The sequence below is a fragment of the Sphaerodactylus townsendi genome, linkage group LG03 (assembly GCF_021028975.2).
Source record: "Sphaerodactylus townsendi isolate TG3544 linkage group LG03, MPM_Stown_v2.3, whole genome shotgun sequence".
In the NCBI taxonomy this organism is placed as follows: domain Eukaryota; kingdom Metazoa; phylum Chordata; class Lepidosauria; order Squamata; family Sphaerodactylidae; genus Sphaerodactylus; species Sphaerodactylus townsendi.
This window is the reverse complement of record NC_059427.1, coordinates 145383830-145408878: the sequence shown is the minus strand read 5'-3', so window position 1 is coordinate 145408878 and position 25049 is coordinate 145383830. Positions and strand designations below refer to the sequence as shown.

The window sequence follows — 25049 nt, the reverse complement described above, 5'->3', positions numbered from 1 at the left end:
TTTCATGTAGCCGGCTGTCAAGATCTGTCAACCTCAGCAATAACCAGACTCTTGGGTTCAGAAACCGGTTATTGACAGGATATACAAACAGTGTGCAAGCCAGCTTTTGCTGGAACTGAGTTCCACTGCTGCACTCCCTGATTAATATCTCTTTCCCTAATATCCCTCTGACCCCCATCCTCAGTATCCCAGCAGAATGAAATCACCAACAGCTTCGCAAGCAGTGCAGATTCTCCAGGGCCAAACCGGAGCTGAGGCCAGCTGCTGGCCAGCCCAAAGGACGAGGAAGTCATTCTGAAGCCAAAGCAAAGAAGCCAGGGGTTCACACGTTGCCACCTGCTCTTTACCCACTCCAGAGCCTCATGGCAAGAACCAGGGAAGAGGTGAAAGGTTAACAGGTCTTAACAAAGTCTTGACACCGGCTCAAGGTTGATTCAGCCTCCCATCCTTCCGACGTCGGTAAAATGAGTCCCCAGCTTGCTGGGGTTGAAGTGTAGGTGACTGGGAAGGCAATGGCCAACCACCCCATAATCAAAGTCTGCCTAGTAAATGTCATGATGTGACGTCATCCCATGAGTCAGTAATGATCCAGCGTTTGCACAGGGGACTACCTTTGCCTTTTTTATTTACACCCTCTCTTTTTTCCCCAGTGGGGACCTGTGGCAGCTTACATAGTTCTCCTCTCCTCTGTTGTATCCTCACAACAGTCCTATAAGGTACCCTGTTTTCCCTAAAATAAGACAGCCGCAGAAGGCCATTGCTTTCACATCCTACATGTGAACTCCCAAAGGCACCTGGTGGGCCACTGCGAGTAGCAGAGAGCTGGACTAGATGGACTCTGGTCTGATCCAGCTGGCTTGTTCTTATGTTCTTATGTTCTTAAGACCTACCCCAAAAATAAGCCCTAGCATGATTTTTTGGGATTTTTGGAGGATGCTTGAAATATAAGCCCTACTCCAAAAATAAGTCCTGGTTACAGATTCCCTGGCGCAACTGATCTAGTCAGGTGGGGGGCGCAAAATCATGGGAAAAAAATAAGATATCCCCTGAAAATAAGCCCTCACACATCTTTTGGAGCAAAAATTAATATAAGACCCTGTCTTATTTTCAGGGAAACAGGGTAGGTTAGGTTGAGAGTGTATGACTGGCCAAGGACAGTTAGATTCGAGCCCAGACTGGCCCAAGGTCACCCAAGCAAAGTTCATTGGCAGAGTGCGGATTAGAGTCTGGGTTTCCCAGATCCTGTTCTGACACTTTTAACCATTATTCCAGCTCCCGAGTGTATGTTTCTACAGAGTGGAGGCTGAAATATCAAGCAAAGGAGAAAGTCTTGAATTAAGGATAGAAATTAAAAAGACCAAAAGTTTGTTTTCTTTCTTTTCTACGCTTCCACCCCGAATACATTTTCATCCCAACCACCCTTCAAGAGCTCAGGGCAAGAGACATAGTTTTTGCCCTTTCCTCCATTTAACCCTCACAACAACCCTCTGAGGTAGCTCACGCTGACAGAGAGTAACTTTCGTGGCAGCAAAAGTGAATTTCGTGGCAGCGAAGGGATTTGAACCCGCGTCCCCAGTTCAGCATTCTAACCGTACGCCACAATCTATATATATAGAAATCTAAACGTGTGTTTGTCCCTGATGGTCTCCCTCAGAAGCTGCTGGACGGATCGCCCCCAAATTTTCACTTGACATTCCTCCCTGTTGCGGGCAGGTAATCGGACCTTCAAATCGCCGAAAGTCCATACCTGAGCCAGGTAAAACATATTTTTCCTGGCGACTCACCTAGTAGCCATGAACCGCTAGGCTTCACTCTGTTTAACTGTCACCCTTAGAGATGTCCGTTGCAGCCTGTCTGTCTGTGTGCCTGGAGGGCTTGGGATGAGGGAGGCTTAGTGATGTTAGCACAGATGTGGAGCAAGAGATGAGCAGTGAAAACAGTAAATCAGGTAATACCTGGTAGGTAATCACGAGTGGAAGTGAAAGGTTCACATACCACACTCCCTTTAGGCTGCGTGTGAGGCGTCAGGTGGGAGTTCCCCCCACACACATGCAGGTAACTTTCACTCCTCTGTGCACTCACCCACTGCTACCACACAAACACACATACTCTCATACACATCTAAGCTCATCCTCACACACACCTCACTCTGCCCTCCCCTCACATCCAGCCACCTACTTACCCACTTTCCTCACCTCCATATCCGCCACAGCTCTCTTTTACTAAAGAGTGAGCTGGAGTTTGCCTTTTCTTCTAAGACAATCCAGCGGGGTGGGGCCGAGACCAACACTCACCGGCTCCGCTTCTTTGCACATGGCCCTTTACAAAGCCCAGGAGCTGGCCTCGAATCTGGAGCCGGGCCTCACCCCCCTGCCTCTGCTGCCTGACTGGGATAGCCTGCTTGCCCCAGTTCTGCCTTACCCAAGCCAGGACTGTGCGTGTCAACCAGCCTCATGGACAGCGGGATTCGCACTCTGGATAGTCCCGTTGTGGAATGGGAAGGGTTACCTTATACTAAAAAAACAAGACAGCACCATATAACGATGTGCATTGAAAAGGGAAAGAGGGATTCCATTTGACCACCCCAAAAGGCTATGCTGCGAATCACTGGACCTGCATGGACATCTGTGTGGGCTGCGGACTGTGATGAGAAGGACAGTTGCCCCAGCAACGTGTGGCCGGGCCCCCGCTAGTGAGTCATAAAAACCAAACTAGTTTAACACTCCCAAATAGTGTGCCCCAACTTGTAGGCTTTGTTAAAGAAACTATACCCATTAAAGCTCATAATCCTAGTCACCAGCTCTTATTCTGGCGCCAGCCATTTTTTTCCCCCTGAAAGCGATGTCAAAAGCAAAGAGGCTGGAGATTCTGTGAGATTCTTTGTGAAGGAATTAGGGACCGTCATCTTCTGTGTAGGTAGCCAGGGCACCTAGAAAGAAAGGTGTGCACACCTCACCCAGCTGCAAGCCTCATGTGCCCTCAATGCTTCACACCTTTTCAGACCAGTTCACTGCAGGGCAGCTGATGTATCAGTGTTTGCGTTAGATAAAAAGCTTCCAGCCCTGGCTGGGAGCTGGAAAGCTGGCAGTTCCTGCAGGTCACTCTGCCATCGATGAGGTCAGGGGGGGATGGTTGCTATTTGTAGACAAACGCAAAAACCACGTGCCTCCAAACTGTATCAGCAAAGCACCCACATTGTTGACAATCTGGTGTCACTGCTGGGGCAGATGAGTCGTTTTTATATATAAAGTGTCTGGTGCCTGGTTATGTGAATTAGTTTTAATGTTGTGTGGTTTTTGAATTGTTGATTCATATTGTAAATGATGTTGTCTCCTGCCTGTAGTCTGTGTCGAGAAAGGCACTTTAAATGGATCAAGAAGGGAAGGGATTTTGTGTTGGGAAAGAAGAGGAAAGGCTGAACAGTAAGCCAAGACTCTCTGTTTCTCAGGCATCATTCACTGCTATATGTGCCTGTAACAAGGCCAGAACGTTATAAGCAGAAGATGTTTGCCTGTTTGAAGGAGAGTCTTTGCTGTAGCTGCCTGGAAGGAGCCAAGTGTGTGGATGTAAAAAGCATAAAGCAAAGCTCTTGCTAGAGCTTTTCAGGTATTGCTCAGTATGGCACTGGTGGGTTATTCCTGAAGGCGCAGCCAAATCAGTGTAGTACTGGCTATCTGATTGACTTTTCCAGATCCCTGCTATCTGCCTGCCTGCCTATCTATGTATCCCGCCCTCCCCAAAAGGCTCAGGGCAGTGTACATCACAAATCGATAGAATACCATAAAATACATAAAACAATAACTTAAATACTACTATTTAAAACCAGTATGGCGATATTTAACCTCCCAGCCCCAACCCCGCCCATGGGAGGCCTTGATGACATGAGGGTCTGATGACTATCCCGGCTGGCCAAACGCCTGGCGGAACAGGTCCGTTTTGTAGGCCCTGCGGAAACTTTGAAGGTCCTGCAGGGCCCTGGTCTCCTTAGGGAACTTGTTCCACCAGGTAGGGGCCAGGGCTGTAAAAGCCCTGGCCCTATTAGAGGCCAGCCGGATCTTTTTTGGGCCAGGGATTTCCAGTAGGTGCTCCTCTGAAGAATGGAGGGTCCTAGTAGGACAATGCGAAGAGATGCTGTCCCTCAGATATGTAGGCCCAATGCCGCTAACGGCCTTAAAGGTCAAAACCAATACTTTGAAGATGGCCCGGAACTCGATGGGCAGCCAGTGTAGATGATATAAGACCGGAATAATCCGGTCGTGGCATGATGTTCCCGTCAATAATCTGGCTGCCGCATGTTGCATGAGTTTCAGTTTCTGGACCATCGACAGAGGCAGGCCAGCATAGAGCACGTTACAATAATCTAATCTAGTAGAAGAAGAGTTTTGATTTATACCCCACCTTTCTCTCCTGAAAGGGGACTCAAGGTGGCTTTCAAGCTCCTTTCCCTTCCTCTCCTCATAAGCCAGAAACAGTATAAATATTACAAAAATAAAACCTCCGTCTGGCTCAAAAAAAGCGTTAAAACTAAACCTTTAATAGAATTCATTAAAAAGTCTGTATCAAAAGACCAAAATACCAACAATAAATTTTGCTCAGATGCCTATGGCCTGTTACTCTGTTGAAATCTCACTTTTGGGCTGTATGCCTTGTCATTCTCGGTATTTAAATGTATTCTGTGTTCACTGCCCTAAGCCCTTTGGGGGAGGGCGGTATACAAACGTAATGATGATGATGATGATGATGATGATGATGATGATGATGATGATGATGATGATGATGATGATGATGATGATGATGATGATGATAATACTATTGTGGCTAAAGAAGACCAAGGTTGAAAGTGTTGAACTCACCCGAGTCAACATTGTGTGTAGCCTGTCGCCTGAAGTGGAATCCAGCTGAACATCCAGCAATTGGAATCCTTCTTACTTTTGTTACTCTTCAGATTTTCACTGCAGGGATATTTATTTTTATTTTATTAATTTATTAAATTTATAGGCCGCCTCATCCCCGAAGGGCTCGATCAGTTATACAGAGATACAGAGATATCAGTTATACAGAGACTTTGAGTTCCAAGTGTATATTTTGGAATCCCCTTTCTGTTTGTTATGTGTTATCCATTTTTTTCCTTTATTGTTGGTATTTTGGTCTTTTGATACAGACTTATTAATTAATACTAGCCCAAGGTCACCCAGCATGAATGTAGGAGTGTGGAAACACATCTGGTTCACCAGGTAAGCCTCCACCACTCAGTAGTGAGGGATATTTTGACCAGTGATTGATACAGACCAGGGTACTGCTGGGATGACTTCCTGTTGGTATGCAAGTTGCTAATTAGGCGCTGCAGCTTTAACTGTGGTCACAGGAAGCTGTTCTTTGTATGTGTCCTGAGAGTCCCTTTCTGCTCCAGAGGCTGATCTAAGGAACATGCTGGAACATGTTAGAGAAGATGAGATAACCTTGCCAAATGATTGATTCTGGGGACCGTTATGTACAGCAGAATGGAAGACTGACAGACAAACAGACAGACAAGGACAGATCTGGCTTGTGGGGGTCTGTCCACTCTGCGCAGGAGCCCTCTTTGAAATTAACGGAAGCTGTCCAGAGCACAATAGCAATCCGGACTTCCGTGGAGGACGTCAGTGCTTTTCCACCCAAGATTATCACTTGCGTTATAGGTGGATGTTGAGGAGTCAGGCCAGAACTCCACTTGAAGATGCTGGTTGTGCCAGAGTCATATCAGTGAGAGCGAGAGCATTTAATATCCTTCTTACCCATCTTACATAAACTTTAGGACAGACTCAGCCTTGGCCTTTTGGAGATTGATATCTTTGGGGAGAATTTTGCCAGTTGCAGGGACAGCGCATCAGTTTGAGCCAGGATTGCTGAAGTGGACCCCCAGAAACTGTTTGGAAAGTCTGGGTCCAGCTCTAAACTGCGGACTTGGCCTGGCTGGGTCCAGTCCTGGGCTGTGTGCGCTACCTCTGAAGTCCAAGTGGACTTTGGAGCTTGCAGTTCAATGCTGGATCAAGGCAGGCTGCAGGTAAGTGCAGGAAAGGGGCTTTCTTTCCTTTTTTGAAAAGAAGAAGAATTTGGATTTATATCCCCTTTTCGCTCCTGTAAGGAGACTCAAAGGGGCATACAATCTCCTTCCCCCCTCCCACAACAAACATCCTGTGAGGTGGGTGGGGCTGAGAGAGAGCTCCAAAGAACTGTGATTAGGTCAAGGTCACCCAGCTAGCATGTGCTGGGGTGCACAAGCTAATCTAGTTCACCAGATAAGCATCCACAGCTCAAGTGGCAGAGCAGGGAATCAAACCCGGTTCTCCAGATCAGAGTGCACCTGCTCTTAACCACTACACCACACTGGCTCTCTAAAGGCAATGGGCCCAACAGCTTGAAAAATGCTGGAAATGTTTGGCATTTTTGGGGATCTAATTTTTTTGGCTCCCCTTTATTGCCACCTTGTTTTTAAGTAGACCCCCCCCCCCCAAAAAAAAATTACAGTAAGGTTCAAAGGGGAGGGGAGATTTCTGGTCTGTTTTTGCCAACACCTACCCTAGTATCTAGACCACAGGTGTCAAATTCGCGCCCCTCCAGATGTTATGGACTACAGTTCCCATCATCCCCTGCCAGCATGATCACACCTATGATCTAGAGACTTTTTGCATCCTCCCTTTTCAACAAAGCTCAGGGAGGCCCACATATTGTCTTAGCAGCAATAAAAATGTTAAAAAATATACCATGCAGATAATGTCAGTTTCGTTTATATCACTATATTTCAATAACTCGCTTCCAATAAAATAATATTCTTTTAACACCTGTTGAGGAAACATCTGGAAAATGTCAGCAAAGGCAAGACAATTGGAAGGCTATAAAATAATATCCCATTAACACCTGTTGAGGAAATGTCTGGAAAAAACCAACGAAGGCGAGACAGTTAGAAGGCTAAAAAGGCGAGACAATGAGACGATCAACCAAAAGGCCTTTGAAAAAGAGCGATCTTTCAGGCTCCCCTGAAAAGGGGGTGGGTGGGCTGCCTTCTTAATCTGCTCGCTTCAACTCGACCCAAAGGCATGTGCCTGCTCTGAAGAGGAACACATTTTCCTTTTTGGTGGAACTGTGAACACTCAAACAGATGTGAGTAATGCAGCTGATGTGCAGGATCCTATACAGAGAAGAAGAAGAAGAGGAGGAGTTTGGATTGATATCCCCCCTTTCTCTCCTGCGAGGAGACTCAAAGGGGCTGACAATCTCCTTGTCCTTCCCCCCTCACAACAAACACCCTGTAAGGTGGATGGGGCTGAGAGAGCCCCATAGAGCTGTGACTAGCTCAAGGTCACCCATCTGGCGTGTGTGGGAGTGCCCGGGCTAATCTGAATTCCCCAGATAAGCCTCCACAGCTCAGGCGGCAGAGCAGGGAATCAAACCCGGTTCCTCCAGATTAGATACACGAGCTCTTAACCTCCTACGCCACTGCTGCTCCTGCTGCTCCTGAAGAATGCCAGATATTTGGGCCCCAGGTTTCAAAGGGCTTTAAAGGTAAGACTCCTTTGGAAGACTCCTGTGACTCCTTTGGAAGAAAATTAAAGGCATATAGTCATAAACCGCCAGCAGCTCATCTAATTGCACTCTTGGTCCCCAATCAAAGTAAACCTTAAGTATCCGTAATAGCTCTCAGTCATCCCTCGTTTCCCTTGTCCCCACCTTTCCTAACTGCTCAGCCAAAACAGTTCAGACTGTAAATATCTCAAGGCAGGACTCCCTCTTGTTTTTACTACTGTGTACATTCCATGCGCGTTGATGCCCCATGTTTAAAAACAAGCAGTTAAATTATAGTAGCTTATTTATTTATTTATTTATTTATTATGAGATTTATAAGCCGCCTCACCCCCGAAGGGCTCGAGGCGGCTCACAGAATGGCTGCACATTCAATAACAATCAATAAAACATATCAAATACAAGAGTGCAGCTTAATTCATTAAAACTTAAAACTTTAAAACTTAATAGCGATTTCAATTACATACTGATTAAAATATCAGATATCAGAGCGCCCGGACTAGAGGCCAATGGAGGGAGGGGATAGGTCGGCCCAAGATGGAAACCAGGGCCCGGCCAGATGGAAACGGCAGCTTCAGTGGGGGGTGATAGAACCGCGGCCAGCCCCCCCAAAGGCCCGGTGGAATAGCTCAGCCTTGCAGGCCCTGCGGAACTCACCAAGGTCCCGCAGGGCCCGGACAGCTGGAGGAAGAGCATTCCACCAGGCAGGGGCCAGGGCCAGCCGCACCATCGCAGGGCCAGGGATCTCCAGCAGCTCTGCCGCCGCCGAACGCAGCGGCCTATTTGGGACATAAGGGGTGATGCGGTCCCGTAGGTATGAGGGCCCCATGCCGCGTAAGGCCTTAAAGGTCATTACCAACACCTTGAAAACGATCCGGAACTCCACTGGGAGCCAGTGCAGGCAGCGCAGCACAGGGGTGATGTGATCTGAATAACCACCACCTGTCAAGAGCCGGGCTGCCGCGTTCTGGACCAGCTTCAACTTCCGGATCAGTCGCAAGGGAAGGCCCGCGTAGAGCGAGTTACAGTAATCCAACCTCGAGGTGACCGTCGCATGGATCACAGTGGCCAGGTCGGACTGGGAGAGATAGGGAGCCAGCCGCCGAGCCTGGCGGAGGTAAAAAAACGCAACCCGGGTAACATGGGCCACCTGGCCCTCCATCGATAGTGAAGAGTCCAGGCGGACCCCCAGGCTGCAGGCCAAAGATGCTGGGGCCAACTCAACCCCCTGCAAGACTGGCGGCCAAAATTCCCCTGGTCTCTCCCCCCGGCCCAGCCAAAGGACCTCCGTCTTCGTTGGATTAAGTTTTAACCTGCTCTGCCTCAACCAACCAGCAACCGACTCCAAACAGTGCTGTAGAGCTACAGGGGCAGAGGCCGCCCCCCCCCTCCATCAACAGAATGAGCTGGGTGTCATCCGCATATTGGTGACAAACCAGCCCAAAACTCCGCACCAGCTGAGCGAGGGGTCGCATGTAGATGTTAAATAAGAGCGGGGAAAGCAAGGCCCCCTGGGGGACCCCACAACTAAGTGGGGCCCTATGGGAGGCCTCATCCCCGCACCATACCTGCTGACCCCGACCCTGGAGAAACGAGGCAATCCACTGAAGGACAGTGCCCCGTACTCCAGAGGTGGCCAGGCGGTGGATCAAAAGGTCGTGATCGACCATATCAAACGCTGCTGTAAGATCTAATAGAATCAGCAGCGCCGATCCGCCTCGGTCTAGCTGCATGCGGAGTATATCTGTGATGGCGACGAGGACGGTCTCCGTCCCATGTCCAGCACGGAAGCCGGACTGGAAGGGATCGAGCGCCGATGTGTCCTCCAGGAAACCCTGAAGCTGCTCCAACACCACTCTCTCAATTACCTTCCCCAGAAACGAAAGATTCGAAACGGGGCGGTAATTGGCCAGATCGCCAGGATCTAAGGATGGTCTTTTCAAGAGTGGGCGGACCACTGCCTCCTTCAACCCACCCGGAAACACTCCTTGCTCAAGGGAGCAGTTGACTATATTCAACAGGTGGGGTCGTAACTCCTCCCGGCAGGCTTTTATTAGCCAGGAGGGGCACGGATCCAGAGGACAAGTAGTAGGTCTAACAGCAGCCAGGACCCTGTCAACATCGGGCTCGCGGAGCAGGGAAAACCGGTCCAAGCTTGGACCTGAAGACGGCGAGGGAGCCTCGAGTTCCCTTACTGTATCAAATGTGGCTGGAAGGTCCCGGCTGAGTGACATGACTTTTTCTACAAAAAAGCTCTGAAATGCCTCACAGCCAATAGCCAATTGAGAATTTGTGGATCCCTCCACTAAAGAAGTGAGGGACCGAACAGTCCGAAATAATTGTGCCGGGCGAGAGCTAGCAGACGCGAGGGAGGATGAAAAATAAGCCCTCTTCACCCTCCTTATCGCCAACTCATAGGCCTTCATAAACGTCCTATAAGTTGTTCGTGCCACTTCGTCGCGAGACTTCCTCCATGCTCGCTCTAGCCGCCTGAGTTCCCGCTTCATCTGGCGCAGCTCCCCAGTATACCAAGGAGCCTGCCGTGAGCGGGGGCGCTTGGGAGCAATTTCCTCGATGGCATCGGAGAGTCTGGAATTCCAGGCCGCCACCTGCTCATCGAGGGTACCAGAGGGCTCAGGGTCCCGCAGGGCATTCAGGAACCCGATCGGTTCCATAAGTCTCCGCGGGCGGACATAAATAAGTCCGTCGCCTAGACGGGGGTGGCGCGGCCGATCCATCCGGACCTTCAGGGCAAAATGGTCGGACCATGGCACTCTGCTAACAGAGGATACCGCCATATCCACTCTCGCCCCAAAAACCAGGTCCAAAGTGTGACCGGCTTCATGGGTGGCGCCTGTGTTTAATAGGGAGAGTCCCAGCATCGCCATGGATGACACCAGGTCCACTGCCGCTGAACATGAGGCGGCGTCCACATGGACGTTGAAGTCCCCCAAGACAATAAGTCGAGGGAAACGCAACGCCCACTCAGCCACCGCCTCCAGCAGCCGTGGCAGGCCGTCGCCGGGTGCGCTAGGCGACCGGTACACCAAGAAGACGGCCAACCTCTCCCCTGACAACCACTCCAAACCAGCACATTCGAACCCGGGAATTTGAGGGGCAGGGGCTGCCCTGAAAGCGATGGCATCCCGGATGAACATTGCCACACCTCCCCCCCCGGCCCTGTGTTCGAGGCTGGTGGACACACGCGAAACCCGGGGGTGAGACTTCGTTTAAGGCGACCGTCTCACCTTCTCGCACCCAGGTCTCGGTGATGCTTAGCCATCGGAGTATATGCACGTTAACGTGTACACGGGGATTGAGGCCACTGAGTGCCGGAGCAGGAGTGGTTATTACTTTCCCATAGGGTCGCCAACCTCCAGATGGGGCCTGGAGGTCTCCTGGAATTACAGCTGATCTTCAGGCTAGAGAGATCGGTTTTCCTTGGAGAAAATGACAGCTTCAGAGGGCAGACTCTGTGATATACCCTGAAGAATGGATGTCCTTCCCCAGGCACATCCCACCCACCCATGAATTTCCCAGTCCTGAATTGTCAGCCTTAATTCTCCAAAAGAGAGCGGGCTGCCATCAGCTCTGGTGTGGACACAAAGACAAACAGCCTGCCTCTCCCAGCCCCACTAATAGCAGCTTGGGGTGGGGCGTACCTCAGGGGTGAGGGAAGAAGAGCCCTCCCATTGTGTCCCTGTTTGATACTCTTCTTTACCCCAGCTGCTTGTATGGAAACGTAAATACATCTGGAGATCCTGTGTCAAGCCCTAAGAAGTGAAGCCAATTCTTTTGCAGAAAGAGAGCACTTTAAAGGGAAGAAGAAGAAGAGTTTGGATTTCTATCCCCCCCTTTCTCTCCTGCAAGGAGACTCAAAGGGGCTTACAATCTCCTTTCCCTTCCCCCCTCACAACAAACACCCTGTGAGGTGGGTGGGGCTGAGAGAGCTCCGAAGAACTGTGACTAGCCCAAGGTCACCCAGCTGGCGTGTGTGGGAGAGCACAAGCTAAACTAGTTCCCCAGATAAGTCTCCACAGCTCAAGTGGCAGAGCGGGGAATCAAACCTGGTTCTCCAGATTAGAATTCACCTGCTCTTGAGCACTACACCACACTGGCTGGGAGAGAGACAGCATTCTGTGCCATTAACCAGCGGCATGCCAAGCGTTCCATAACAATAAGCAGCCGAAAGGAAGGCAAGCGGCATACTGGTGCTCAAATCTCAATGGTCTCCCCTTTCCCTGTAGCTGGATGGAGAGGTGGAGGGATTCTTTCTTTGTCGTCTCCCCAGCCCAGGGGTCCCCCATTCCGAATGGCATTTGTGAAAGAGTCTTCCTTTGAAAGTTTTTGTTTGCCTCCAGTTGCCCCTCCTCATCTGGATTGATGCAGCGTGTTCTACAGCTTGGTAACCAGGCACTGATCCGCCGCTGACTCCCACTTGGGCCAGTGGTGTGAGGGACTGGGCCGGGAGCCCACAGGCGTGGCTGCCGGTTTAGTTAACGCAGCATGACTAGGCAAGCCTCTCTCAGGCACAGCACCGGGTGGAAGCAAAGTTCTTGCCCTTTGAAAGGGCACGGGCAAGTGACTAATGAATAGCACTGCCTGGCACCGGGCGAGAAGAAAGGCGCTGAGTCACAGAGGGGTTGGGCGTGGAATGCAGTTCAAATAAACTGACTGGCCTAGATCTTATTTGCGTGACTGAGGGAGCATAACCCAGCCAGGACTTTTGTAGGGTATTGTTTTATTTAATGTCTCCTGCCTTTCTCCCCAATGGGGACCTAAAACTAGCTAGCTAGTTAAGTTAAGAATGGGTTGTTAGCTATAGATCTTTACAATCATAAATAGGACATTAAAAGAAAAATTACAGTCACAAATAATGCCTCTGCCATGCATATTTTTATTTGCTTATTTGTTTATTGAATTTGTATACCGCCCTCCCCTGAGGGACTCAGAGCAGTGTCCAACAGTCATATATCTAACATTTAAAGTCAGCTAAAAACAATCAAGCCCCACGAATTAAGGAACCATAAATTGCATAAATTACATAGATTTCAGATGGCACCAGAAGTTCCCCCCTTCCCCTTCCTTCTGCCCATAGGAGGCCAGCTGTTTATTATAAAGCAAGTTTTCAATGTTATCCCAGCTGGCCGAATGCCTAGTGGAACAGGCCTTTTTTTTCAAAAAAAATAACAATAGAAGAAGAAGAGTTTTGATTTATATCCCTCCTTTCTCTCCTGTAGGAGACTCAAAGGGGATTACAATCTCCTTGCCCTTCCCCCTCACAACAAACACCCTGTGAGGTGGGTGGGGCTGAGAGAGCTCCGAGAAGCTGTGACTAGCCCAAGGTCACCCAGCTGGCGTGTGTGGGAGTGCACAGGCTAATCTGAATTCCCCAGATAAGTCTCCACAGCTCAAGCGACAGAGCGGGGAATCAAACCCGGTTCCTCCAGATTAGAATGCACCTGCTCTTAATCACTACGCCACTTATAATAGGGTCTGAACATCATGCACGTCATCTACCATTTGGCTTTGGGATCATGGGCTGCTATAAATTTCCTCTTTATAATGGTAGCTAAAAAAGTAAAAATAGCGGCCTTAGTGGCAACTAGAGGGAAAACGTCAGACGATAGGAGTTGACGACTGTCTTCATCAGTTCCAGTAAATTCTGACAAGATTTGGGTGAGAAGTTTGCAACGAATGGTGTGGGGCCCAAGCGGCTTACACTCTTCTTCTCTCCTTCTGTTAATTCTCACAACAACCCTGTGAGGTAGGTTAGGCTGAAAGAATGTGACCGGCCCGGTGAGCTTCCATGGCATGAGTGAGGATTCGAACCCAGGCCTCCCAGATACTAGACCAGCACTCTTAAACGCTACGCTGGCATACTGGCAAAAGTCTCACATCTTCCCCAAGGTCTCCAAACATCTGGGTGTGCCAATCCTGACCAGACCTTAAGAACATAAGTAGAGCCGCACTGGATCAGGCCAAAGGCCCTTTTAGCCCATTGGTCTTATTTCTAGTTCTTAATGCATTATTACTGTTATCATTGGTTATTCTATTATATTGTACTGTTTTATCATGTTGTTAGCCGCCCTGAGCCCTTCGGGGATAGGGCGGGGTATGAATTGAATTGAATTGAATTGTTCTGTTCACAGCAGCCAACCAGCTGAATCTAGTGAGCGCTGTCATGGCAGGATGACTGCGAGTAGCGTTTTGCCAGCAATTGATTTAAAGGGACATTCTGCCTCTGGCACTGGAAGGAGTAGATATTTATTATCACTGGTAGCTGCTGATAGCCCCGTCCTCCCTGAATGTGTCCACACCCCTTTTAAAGCTTTCCAAGCTGGCGTCCAGCATCACACCCTGTGGCAGCACGTTCCTCCGTTCCACTGAGTGCTGTTCGAAGAAGTCCTTCCGTCTGTCCTGATTCTCCCACCATTCAGCTTCAGTAGATGGCCCCAGGAGTTATGTGGCAGGGACCAAAGCTTTGTGAAAGAATGGGGGGAATGATGAAGAGGAGGAGTTTGGATTTATATCCCCCCTTTTCTCTTCTGTAGGAGTCTCAAAGGGGCTTACAATCTCCTTGCCCTTCCCCCCTCACAACAAACACCCTGTGAGGTAGGTGGGGCTGAGAGAGCTCCGAAGAACTGTGACTAGCCCAAGGTCACCCAGCTGGCATGTGTGGGAGTGCACAGGCTAATCTGAATTCTCCAGATAAGCCTCCTCAGCTCAAGCAGCAGAGCGGGGAATCAAACCCGGTTCCTCCAGATTAGAGCGTACCTGCTCTTAACCACTACGCCACTGCTGCTGGAGGACAGAAGAGGGAGCATTAATAGGAGGGCATTGATGTGCTCCCCTTTGTATTCTGCTCCTATTACTCCCAGTATTTCCCACTGGGAAGCAGGAGCTGTACGGAGGATTACGGTGCAGTGATGTGGTCGATACCTGCGTTGTGATTGAAGCAGTGATACATATTCATGATGGTTGAGGAGTGGACTGAACTGAGGATGTGCTGTTGGTTGTCTTGTACCTGATTGCCACTGGTATACCCCTGGTTCTAATGAGCGCTGTCATTATCAGCACATAATCATATAATTCTGCTAAACCTGTGATAATGCATTTGGAACAGGGACAGAAGGTTAAATAGGAGTGCCTGGTCTTGTGGGCAAGGGAATATCAAAATGACTATTTTGAGACATCTGAATTCCAGTCCCAATGAAATGCCAGCCCAGCCGTTGACCCTCAGAGAGCCAGCGTGGTGTAGTGGTTAAGAGCAGGTGGATTCTAATCTGGAGAACCGGGTTGGATTTCCCACTCCTCCACCTGAGTGGCAGAAGCTTATCTGGTGAACCAGATGTGTTTCCGCACTCCTGCTGGGTGACCTTGGGCTAGTCCCAGTTCTCTCAGAAGTCTCTCGGCCCCACCGACCTCACAAGGTGTCTGTTGTGGGGAGGGGGAAGGGAAAGGGGCTTGCAAGCCATCTTGAGTCTCCTTACAGGAGAGAAAGGTGGGGTATAAATCCAAACTCTTCTTCTTCTTCTCAGCACACATTTTTTCTTTTCTAGCAGTAATATAAATGTTTCTCTCCCTCTCTCCCCCTCCCACCCAATTTCAGGGTGATCTAGCCAAGAAGAAGATCTATCCGACCATCTGGTAAGTCCTATTTTGCTGCCCACGAGGCCTCCCTTCTTTCTCATTTACCTGTTCTCGCATCAACAGCCGGTCTGATCTCCTGCACAGGTGGCTGTTCCGAGATGGGCTGCTCCCCGATGACACGTACGTGGTGGGTTATGCTCGGTCCCAGCTCACCGTTGCTGACGTCCGCAAGCAAAGCCAGCCGTACCTGAAGGTGAGACTTCGCTCAAGTCCCGGGACCACTTCACAATGATTTCTAGACATTGCTTGGACTTTTGACCTTTTCTGTGATCTGTCCTCCCACAAGAAGCTGAAAGCACCATTGCTTCTCTTTGCTTGGCTGATAGTAGGGTAGACAGCCACTGCTGTCTTAGTGGGAGACGTGCATTTGATTCTAGAGCAGACCTGGGCATTATATGGCCCGCGGGCCACATCCGGCCCGCCGGATGACCCTGACTGGCCCGTATGAGTCACAAATAGTAAAAAATGTTAACATTTTGTCTACCATTGTTTTGAGAAATTTGTGTGAATAAATTACATTTTTTGGAAGGCAACCTCACTTTTTCATTGCATAACTTTAACATATACTAGTCTTGCCCGCTTGTCAAAACAATGCTATTTACTGCTTTTTTATATAAAGAAATACAATAAATATTATGCAGAATTGAGTTCAGCCTTTTGGCCCAGCTCTCCACAATATTTTCTGTTTCTTATGCGGCCCCATGGAAAAAATAATTGCCCACCCCTGTTCTAGAGGGTGGTAAAAGCGAAGCAGGCCTTCTTCTTGTAAGTAACAAATACCAAAATTGTTCCAGGCCACCACTGAGGAACAAGGGAAGCTCGATGCATTCTTTGCCCGCAACTCCTACATCCAGGGAAAATATGACGACCGGGCTTCCTTTGAACGGCTCAACGCTCACCTGAACTCTCTGCACAATGGCGAGAAAGCCAACCGGCTCTTCTACTTGGCTTTGCCACCTAGTGTCTACGAGGATGTCACCCGGAACATCCGAGAAGTCTGCATGAGTACAGTGTAAGAGTTTGGCTCTTGGTGAGGGTGTATATTTGAGGGTTGGCAGTGAGCAGTAGGTGTCCATATACATGTGCCGAGCCAACGCAGACTATACATGGTAAGTAGAAAGAAGAAGAGTTTGGATTTATATCCTCCCCTTTCTCAAAGGGGCTTACAGTCTCCTTTCCCTTCCCTACCCCCCCAACAAAAACCCTGTGAGGTGGGTGGGGCTGAGAGAGCTCCAAAGAACTGTGACTAGCCCAGGGTCACCCAGCTGGCATGTGTTGGAGTGCACAAGCTAATCTAGTTCACCAGATGAGCCTCCACAGCTCAGGCGGCAGAGTGGGGAATCAAACCTGGTTCTCCAGATTAGAATGCACCTGCTCTTAACCACTTCGCCACTGCTGCTGTTGGTGAAGGTAATGCGTCCTGGTTAAAAGAGAATCCGGTTAGCACTGTGTGATTAAGCCTGGTGCCAATGTGACTGCGTGTGAGAAAGGGGGGGGGGGTGTTGTAGCAAAGCCATCTAAGCTAGCAGTTCCCAACCTTCGTGGTATGGGGACCCATCCAGGGCTGGTTTGAGGTCTTGTTGGCTCTGTGGGCAAACTATAACCCTGGCACCCATCTAGTTTACCATTCCATTTTCTACAGCGGCTAACCATGTTTTTGAGAAATCGGCAACCAAGGATGCAGCTGCCCCCACTATGAACCCCAAGCCAGCAGCATTCTGACATACAGAGCCTTTGCGTATGGAGGTTACATTCCCGCCTTTGACCACCCTCTCCTCCTCCTTAACTCCTTCTAATCCCCCCTAAGATTCTTTTTTTAAAAATCTAATTATAATTTTATTAGCACTTGGAAGTCTTTACATCAGCAAAAGTACACAAAGAGAAATTTACCGAAGTACAAGGTACATTTTCCACAAGGACTTCTAGTTTCATCTGCACCAAATATTAACACTAAGGCGGATTCCGCATGGGCCAAAAACAGCGGTGTGAAAATGGTGGGAAACGGTTTTAAACGGTGTAAAAGGGTTTACACCGTTTTCACACTGCCGTTTTTGGCCGCTGAGGAATCCACCTAAAAGTAATGTGTTGTTGAAGGCTTTCATGGCCGAACTCAACTGGTTGTTGAGGGCTTTCCGGGCTGTGTGGCCTACATCTGCTGGCCAATGTAGCTGGCCACAAATGCGGGCAAAACATTAGGAACAAGATCTACCAGACCACGGCCACACAGCCCGGAAAGCCCACAACAACCAACTAAAAGTAATGTTTTACCACTTGGTCATTAACCACCTAGATCAGTGGTGGCGAACCCATGGCACGGGTGCCAGAGGTGGCACTCAGAGCCCTCTCTGTGGGCACACACAAACAGAGTGCCCCCCCACACATGATCTAGGCTAACCTGGGCTGCTGGGCTCGATTATTAGCATTAAACCTAAGATTTAGTTTTGTGGAAGCAGTGTAGGTAACCCTGTTAAGCGCTGTTAAACCCCACTGATTTTCATGCGAAGAACTAAAGCACGATCATTTACCTGGGAATAAGCTCGGATGCTGGCGATGGGGCTTGCTTCTGAGTAAACCCTCCGAGGGTCATGATTCACCCGTTGGAAGAGTTGTACGGTTGCTTCAAAGCAAACCACCGACTACTACCACGCTTATTCCTGAATAACGCACGCCTTGGAACCACCCATTTTTTCTAAACTAAAACTTCAGTATTCAGGTTAAATTGCTGCATTGGCACTTTGCGATAAATAAGTGGGTTTTGGGTTGCAATTTGGGCACTCGGTCTCGAAAAGGTTCGCCATCACTGACCTAGATAAAATTGTATCATTACAGTTACCTCTAACAAAAATCTCTTTTCTCTTTTGGTATTTACTTTAACACTCCTTAACCTTCTTAATTCTTCATCAAGTTAGTTTTTTTTAATTTTATCCAAATATTCTTATCAAGGGTTTCCTGTTGTCCAAAAACTTAAACTCTTTTCTTTGAGTAACAAAGTTATCTCTGCCAACTCTAATACTCCTGCCCACCATTCTTAAATTGTAGGTATAACTGCAGGTTTCCATTTCTGCACATAAAGTATTCTTTGCAGCTGCTGTTATACGTAAAAAAGTCCCAGCAGAAAGTGTCTGGTTTCATTTGTATATTTACAGTCTTTTGAATTATTGCCATTTATTGACTTCCAACATCCCGTCTTAGCTGCTTGAGTGTTGGTCAGCAGTCATTAGTCTTGCTTTTAATGCCTTGTAATTCTTTCTTAAGCAGGCTCTGACTCTCCGTGGCTCTGTTTCCTTCCCTTCTCCTTTTAATCTGCTCTCTCCCCTGGGCACGGGGCAAGAGCAAGTATTGCCAGTTGAGCTTCCTTGCTTCATTATTTTTTTTCCTTTTGCACTAATTGCACTCAAATGGGCCCAAGTGGCTCATTCCCGTAATGTGGAGAGGCTCGAAGCCAATTCATATGTTATGAATCAGGCTATTTTCCTGCCTCTGCTCTGATAGGTAGCCTGTCCACCCAAGCGGCATCCTGTGGAAGAAGCTTATTCCCGGTAGTCACGGCAGTGGTTTTTGAGAGGGAGGCTTGTTTGTGGGAGCAGCAGTGGCGTAGGAGGTTAAGAGCTCGTGTATCTAATCTGGAGGAACCGGGTTTGATTCCCAGCTCGGCCGCCTCAGCTGTGGAGGCTTATCTGGGGAATTCAGATTAGCCTGTACACTCCCACACACGCCAGCTGGGTGACCTTGGGCTAGTCACAGCTTCTCGGAGCTCTCTCAGCCCCACCTACCTCACAGGGTGTTTGTTGTGAGGGGGGAAGGGCAAGGAGATTGTAAGCCCCTTTGAGTCTCCTGCAGGAGAGAAAGGGGGGATATAAATCCAAACTCTTCTTGCAGTTCTTACATCCACTGTGTAAGTTAGCTTGGTGTTAGCCCCAGCTAGAGGGTTGAGTATGGTTTGCTTAGGGCCTCATGAGTTCATCTAGAATGCGCAATTAGGGCACAGTTTCATTTTGCTTTTGCCACTGTTCCACTGTGATTTTTGGAGACCATGTGTATTTGTGGGTATTAGCTCCTATGGCTAGAAACCGGCCAGAAGAGAATGAAGGGCTGCACAAATTGGAGCAAAGAGACTAGGGGGGAAAGCGGATGCCGTGAGAAGACAATCTTATTTCAATGTGTTAATAATGTCTGTGCATTTTGCACCGAGCTTCCTTCGCGGGAACCAGCGGGAGCATTATTTCTTATATGTTTCACACAGATCTCCCTGAGGAAGCTGCCAGGTGGATGCAGGAGGCAGGGAGGGAGGCTCGTGGCAATCAGGGAGTAGGATTTCAGTGCTAGAACCAGAATACATTTTGTAAAGTGAACTTTAAAAAATCTGGTTCTGGTGGGTTTTCCGGGCTGCGTGGCCGTGGTCTGGTGGATCTTTTTCCTAACGTTTCGCCTGCATCTGTGGCTGGCATCTTCAGAGGTGTATCACAGGACACAGTGTGTAACAACAGACTTCCCTCTGTGATATATCTCTGAAGACGTCAGCCACAGATGTAGGCAAAACGTTAGGAACAAGATCCACCAGACCACGGCCACACAGCCCGGAAAACCCACCAGAACCAGTTGAATCCGGCTGTGAAAACCTTCGACAATACTTTAAAAAATCTGCCTAGCCTGACTTAACTTTCTGGAGCCCACAATGTGTGTGTTGCAAAGCGCGCTCAGCCTTCGTCTGGGCTGCACTTCGTCTCTGGTCAGCCTACGTCTCAGCCTTCGAGAGGGCTGCAAGGCTGCACCTAGCCTTGCCTCCGCTTGACTGCCACTTCCACCTAAAGACTGACACTTGCGCCCTTCCTCTAGTGGCTGGAACCGGGTCATCGTGGAGAAGCCTTTTGGCAAAGACTTGGAAAGTTCCAACCGGCTGTCAAATCACATCTCGGCCCTTTTTAGAGAAGACCAGATCTACCGCATTGACCACTACCTGGGCAAGGAGATGGTGCAGAACCTGATGGTGCTCAGGTATAACGGGGAACCCGGGTGATGCCGAGGGAACTAACTTCCAGTGGAGTGTTGGGCAGGGTGGAATCTTGGCAGGGGCGTTGTTGGGTGGGGCCCAATCGATTAGAAACGAAACGGGGACCCTTTGATTTTACTCTCCCACTATCACACCCGCAGTGTCTTGACTCCAGCCATCCTGCTTCCTTTGCAGGTTTGGGAACCGGATCTTTGGCCCCGTCTGGAACCGGGACAACGTGGCCTGTGTCATTCTGACCTTCAAAGAGCCGTTCGGCACAGAGGGCCGTGGTGGCTACTTCGATGAGTTCGGCATTATCCGGTGAGAGGTAGCCCGGGGAAGAATCTGGCGGAAGAGAAACATCATTAGCGATTTGCCAGTGCTGCGCATCACACCTGTGGGATGGGGGTCCCGACAGACGTAGGCCAGGAAACAAATGAGGTGCCGGTGGCGACCAGTTTATATTTTAAGAGAGGCAGTTGCTCTCAGTCTGTTTTAACAGTATATCTTTACCATTCAGATTTAAACAAAGAGAACTGCTATAGTACTTAACAGACAAATACTTTCCAATTGGCCTTAGTTGGCAGCAAGAGCGACCATTTCTGTTGCTTTTTTGGACCTTCCTTCCTCTCTCGGGTGTTTTTCTCTGTCCCCCTGAATCTAGCTGAATGTTTTCGCCCCAGACGTTCTCAGCATTTCATACTCCAGCACACAGGATTGTCTGCCCTGGCAGCGGAAAACCCAGACAGAACCCAGGTGGCTCTGAACAGCCACAGGCTAGAACAGTGGGGCTGACGTGACCAATAACTAGCATTTCACTGCCTTGCCTGACAGGGATGTAATGCAGAACCACCTCCTCCAGATGCTCTGCTTGGTGGCCATGGAGAAACCAGCCTCAACTAACTCTGACGATGTGCGAGATGAGAAGGTAGGAGCGATTCTGGATCGGTGTGTCATCGACCCAGGAGAGCTGGGTTCAAGACCTGGCTGATTACGCTTGGTCAGGTGACCACTTCCGATCCTGAATTTCCCAGCTGCGTGATGGGAATGAGGGACCTTCTACCCAGAACTGTTCAGCTTTACTCAGAACACCTCACTGTAGTTCTCAATAAAACACCTCCCTGTAGTTCTCAATGAAATCAAGAAAAGTACTAATCACACACCAGCTGGCGGTGCTGAGTCCCCATATTGGCTGAGTGTCTTTCATGTCTAGATACCACTTCCCTCTGTCCCCAATTGTGAACCATGCAGTGGCGTACCTGGCCTAAATGGTGCCCAGGGGCATGACTGCCTCCCCACGGGGCCCCCCCACCTTGCTCCCCGGCCCCACTTACTAGAGCCAGCAGGGAGGGCGGGACGGCGGGTGGCCCAGGCAGGTGCTGCAGCTGCCCGCCACCAAGCCTCACCCCCTGCCTCCCTGCAGGGTCTGGGGAGGGCAGGAGCCAGCTTGCAGGGAGGCCGGGAGGGTGACGGGACTCGGTGGTGAGCACCCAGGGACATGGGATACCCCATGTCCCCAATGAAGCCATTGGAACCATGGCTTCTTGAGCCAAGATTAATTTTTGTGTGTGACTGTTATTTCCGAGTATGTGTCCGTTATCAGTATATGTGTCGTGCCATATGTACATGCTACAGAAATCCATGACTAATTGAAAGACGCTTCTGCATATCTCGTATGATGGTGAATTTTGATAGATTTTAATTGGTTTTATGGATTTTAAATAAGTTTTATTGTTATAATGTAATATATTGTAATTGTTTTTAGGCGTGTTGCTGTTTTGTTTGTTTGTTTGTTTGTTCAATTTTTATACCGCCCGATCCCCAAGGGGCTCTGGGCGGTGAACAACACCATTTAAACATCAAACAGGAGTGGTCATACAAAATATAAATACCTAGTCTCCATCCCATACTCATCAATAAAATAACTTGAAACTCGTATAAAACAGCGAATAACAGTAATACATAAATAGACAAGAGGCGTCAACCCCAATTTAAAACCTACCCCCAGAAGGGGGGATGGCGGGGCCCCTCAATATGAGGGGACCCTGATATAACCGCATCGAGGCAAGGAGCAGTGAGGGGGCACTGTACCAGCGGCTGGACACTCCAAAGGCCCAGTGGAGCAACACGGTCTTACAGGCCCTGCGAACTCGCAGGGCCCGGACAGCTGGAGGAAGGGTGTTCCACCAGGCCAGGGCCAGCGCTGTAAAAGTCCTGGCCCGCGTGGAGGCCAGCCGCATCATTGAGGGGCCGGGGACCACCAGCAAATTGGCCTCTGCTGAACGCAGAGGCCGAGTAGGGACATATGGGGTAATGCGGTCCCGAAGGTACGAGGGCCCCAGGCCGCGCAAAGATTTTTATCTTGTGTCGTAACCTGCCCTGAGTTCTTTGGGTACTGGGCGGGCTGAAAATACAGACAAATAAACAAATGTAGTTCTGTCATACAGATTACTTCCTTTTAAGAAATGTGCACATCACTTCTGAATTGACTGGATGTGAGCTGTTCATGCGGAGACCCAGTTTCCAGCCTCCTTTCAGAAACCATCCTCCAGCCCTGCACATTAGCCTGAAACACCCAACTGCTGCAGCGGATAATTTTTGTTGCCGCATTAACCTGCTTCTCCAAGAGTAACAGTGGGCTAATATAACCCCGATGCTCTTAACCATGCCAGCAATGGTTAGCTGAACTCCCGTTGCTTATGGAAACATCATGTTGGCACCTATTAACAGCTGCAAGGGTCATAGTTGCATCCTGTTGGAAAACTGAAAGATCTTAACACAGAACTCTGGGAGGATAAAATTAGAGAAGATGCTATAATGGTCAAATTAACAAATCTTGCAGACAGTCAAAGCAAGAGTTTGATGAGAAATGGGAACTGTATGTCTTATTTGAGACTGAATCAATTATGCAAGAATAATAACAATAGTAAGAATATTCATTTGTTATTAAGATATAAATAATTGCCTACTAGATACATTGAAACTGAAGGTTAGAAGGTTAACGAATTTTAAAACTATGTAATATTCTCTCTGAATGATATTAGTGTTGTAATTTTAAGACCCAGTGTGTTAGAGTTAATATATATACAGTATGGGTAGCTGTATTCTCCTTTTTTATATTTTCTTTTCTGTTCAATTATATTTGAGATAATTTAATTTATATATGTATATATGTATGTATGTATATACCATGTTTCCCCAAAAACAAGCCCTACCCCAAAAATAAGCCCTATAATGATTTTTCAGGATTTTTGGAGGATGCTTAAAATATAAGCCCTCCTCCAAAAATAAACCCTACCGGGTAGTTGCAGATCACAATCGCAGACAATGCCCTGTGCTCCCTGCCAATGAGGATGCAACTTGTGTAAAGAAAGAGAGAGGCTTACTGCCTACTCTTGACAAAGAAACGTGGGTTAGGATTTTGTAAAAGTGCACGCATAAATGCAGACACACAAAACTTTTTAGAAAAATATATTTTAAAGTTTATTGAGAGCTGCTCCTACTCAATAAACAACTCAGCTGAAACTGCATACGCAAGATATAATTATAACAGTTTAAAACATTCAGTAGCGTAGCTTTCCTTACAGTCAATGCATGCAGAGTGGGTTCACCCACTCAACAGTAAATATTACTGATAAGACTAACTGGCAACAGTAAGTTGAAAATACTTCAGATAACAGACAGTACATCAAAACAGAGTAACAGCAGTGAAGACAAAGGAAGAGAAAAAGATAGATCAGTGATGGCGAACCTTTTCGAGACCGAGTGCCCAAATTGCAACCCAAAACCCACGTATTTATCGCAAAGTGCCAACACAGCAATTTAACCTGACAACTGAGGTTTTAGTTTAGAAAAACCGGTTGGCTCCGAGGCATGCGTTACTCAGGAGTAAGCTTGGTGGTAGTCAGTGGCTTTGCTTTGAAGCAACCATGCAACTCTCCCAATGGGTGAATCACAACCCTAGGAGGGTTTAATCAGAAGCAAGCCCCATTGCCAGCAACCGAGCTTACTCCCAGGTAAAGGATCCTGCTTTAGTTCTTCACATGAAAATCAGTGGGGTCAACAGCGCTTAACAGGGTTACCTACACTGCTTCCCCAAAACTAGGTCTTAGGTTTCATGCTAATAATTGAGCCTAGTGGCCCAAACCAGCCTAGATGTGTGTTGGGGGGCACTCTGCACGTGCCCACAGAGAGGGCTCTGAGTGCCACCTCTGGCACCCGTGCCATAGGTTCGCCACCACTGAGATAGATAGATACTAATGAGAGCATTGAAAGGTAGTTATACACAAGCTACCCATCAGGTGGTATAAACAGACCAATAGCGTTCTCATGGTAATTTGCTGAGTCAGCTTGGCCAACAGTCATAATTGCTAACAGATGTTAATTTAACAAAGTCGTTAGGAGTCAGAAAGAACATAATTTACAGCTGGGGCTCTCACATCTAGCCAGAGCAGCTAAAAATTTGAGAAATTTAAAGTGACATGGCAATTTCTCCACACACAGTATTTGTATACATACACAGGCACACACACAGACACATACATACACACGCTTCTTTGACGACACATCACTTCTGCAAAGCAAAGAGCCAATCTTGGCTTTCCTCATTTGGGCAGGAAGTGCTTCTGAAGATGCCAGGAAGTATGTCATCTTTGGAATTTGCAGCGAGTACACGTTCGGAAATAGTTGCCCCAAATACCAGAGGTTATTTTGGGCTTGAAGCCTCCCAGCATCTTGTAATTAACCCCACGGCAGCAATGTTGTGGTGGCCTTTACTGCTCTCTTGCAGCATTCCAAAAGTGTCCGCAGGCACAACAAGATTGGGGAGCCCTGTGCGAGGGGATAC

The 25049-nt window shown here is 48.5% G+C and overlaps 1 protein-coding gene across 1 annotated transcript in view; it reads left to right on the top strand.

Moving 5' to 3' along the window:
- Positions 1 to 25049, top strand: part of G6PD (glucose-6-phosphate dehydrogenase) — a 43960-nt gene that overhangs the window by 5283 nt on the left and 13628 nt on the right. The window contains exons 2-7 of the mRNA XM_048488096.1: positions 15173 to 15210; positions 15298 to 15406; positions 16008 to 16225; positions 20050 to 20208; positions 20399 to 20524; positions 21038 to 21131. Coding sequence (XP_048344053.1) covers positions 15173 to 15210; positions 15298 to 15406; positions 16008 to 16225; positions 20050 to 20208; positions 20399 to 20524; positions 21038 to 21131 — 744 coding nt within the window. The remainder of the gene's footprint in view (positions 1 to 15172; positions 15211 to 15297; positions 15407 to 16007; positions 16226 to 20049; positions 20209 to 20398; positions 20525 to 21037; positions 21132 to 25049) is intronic.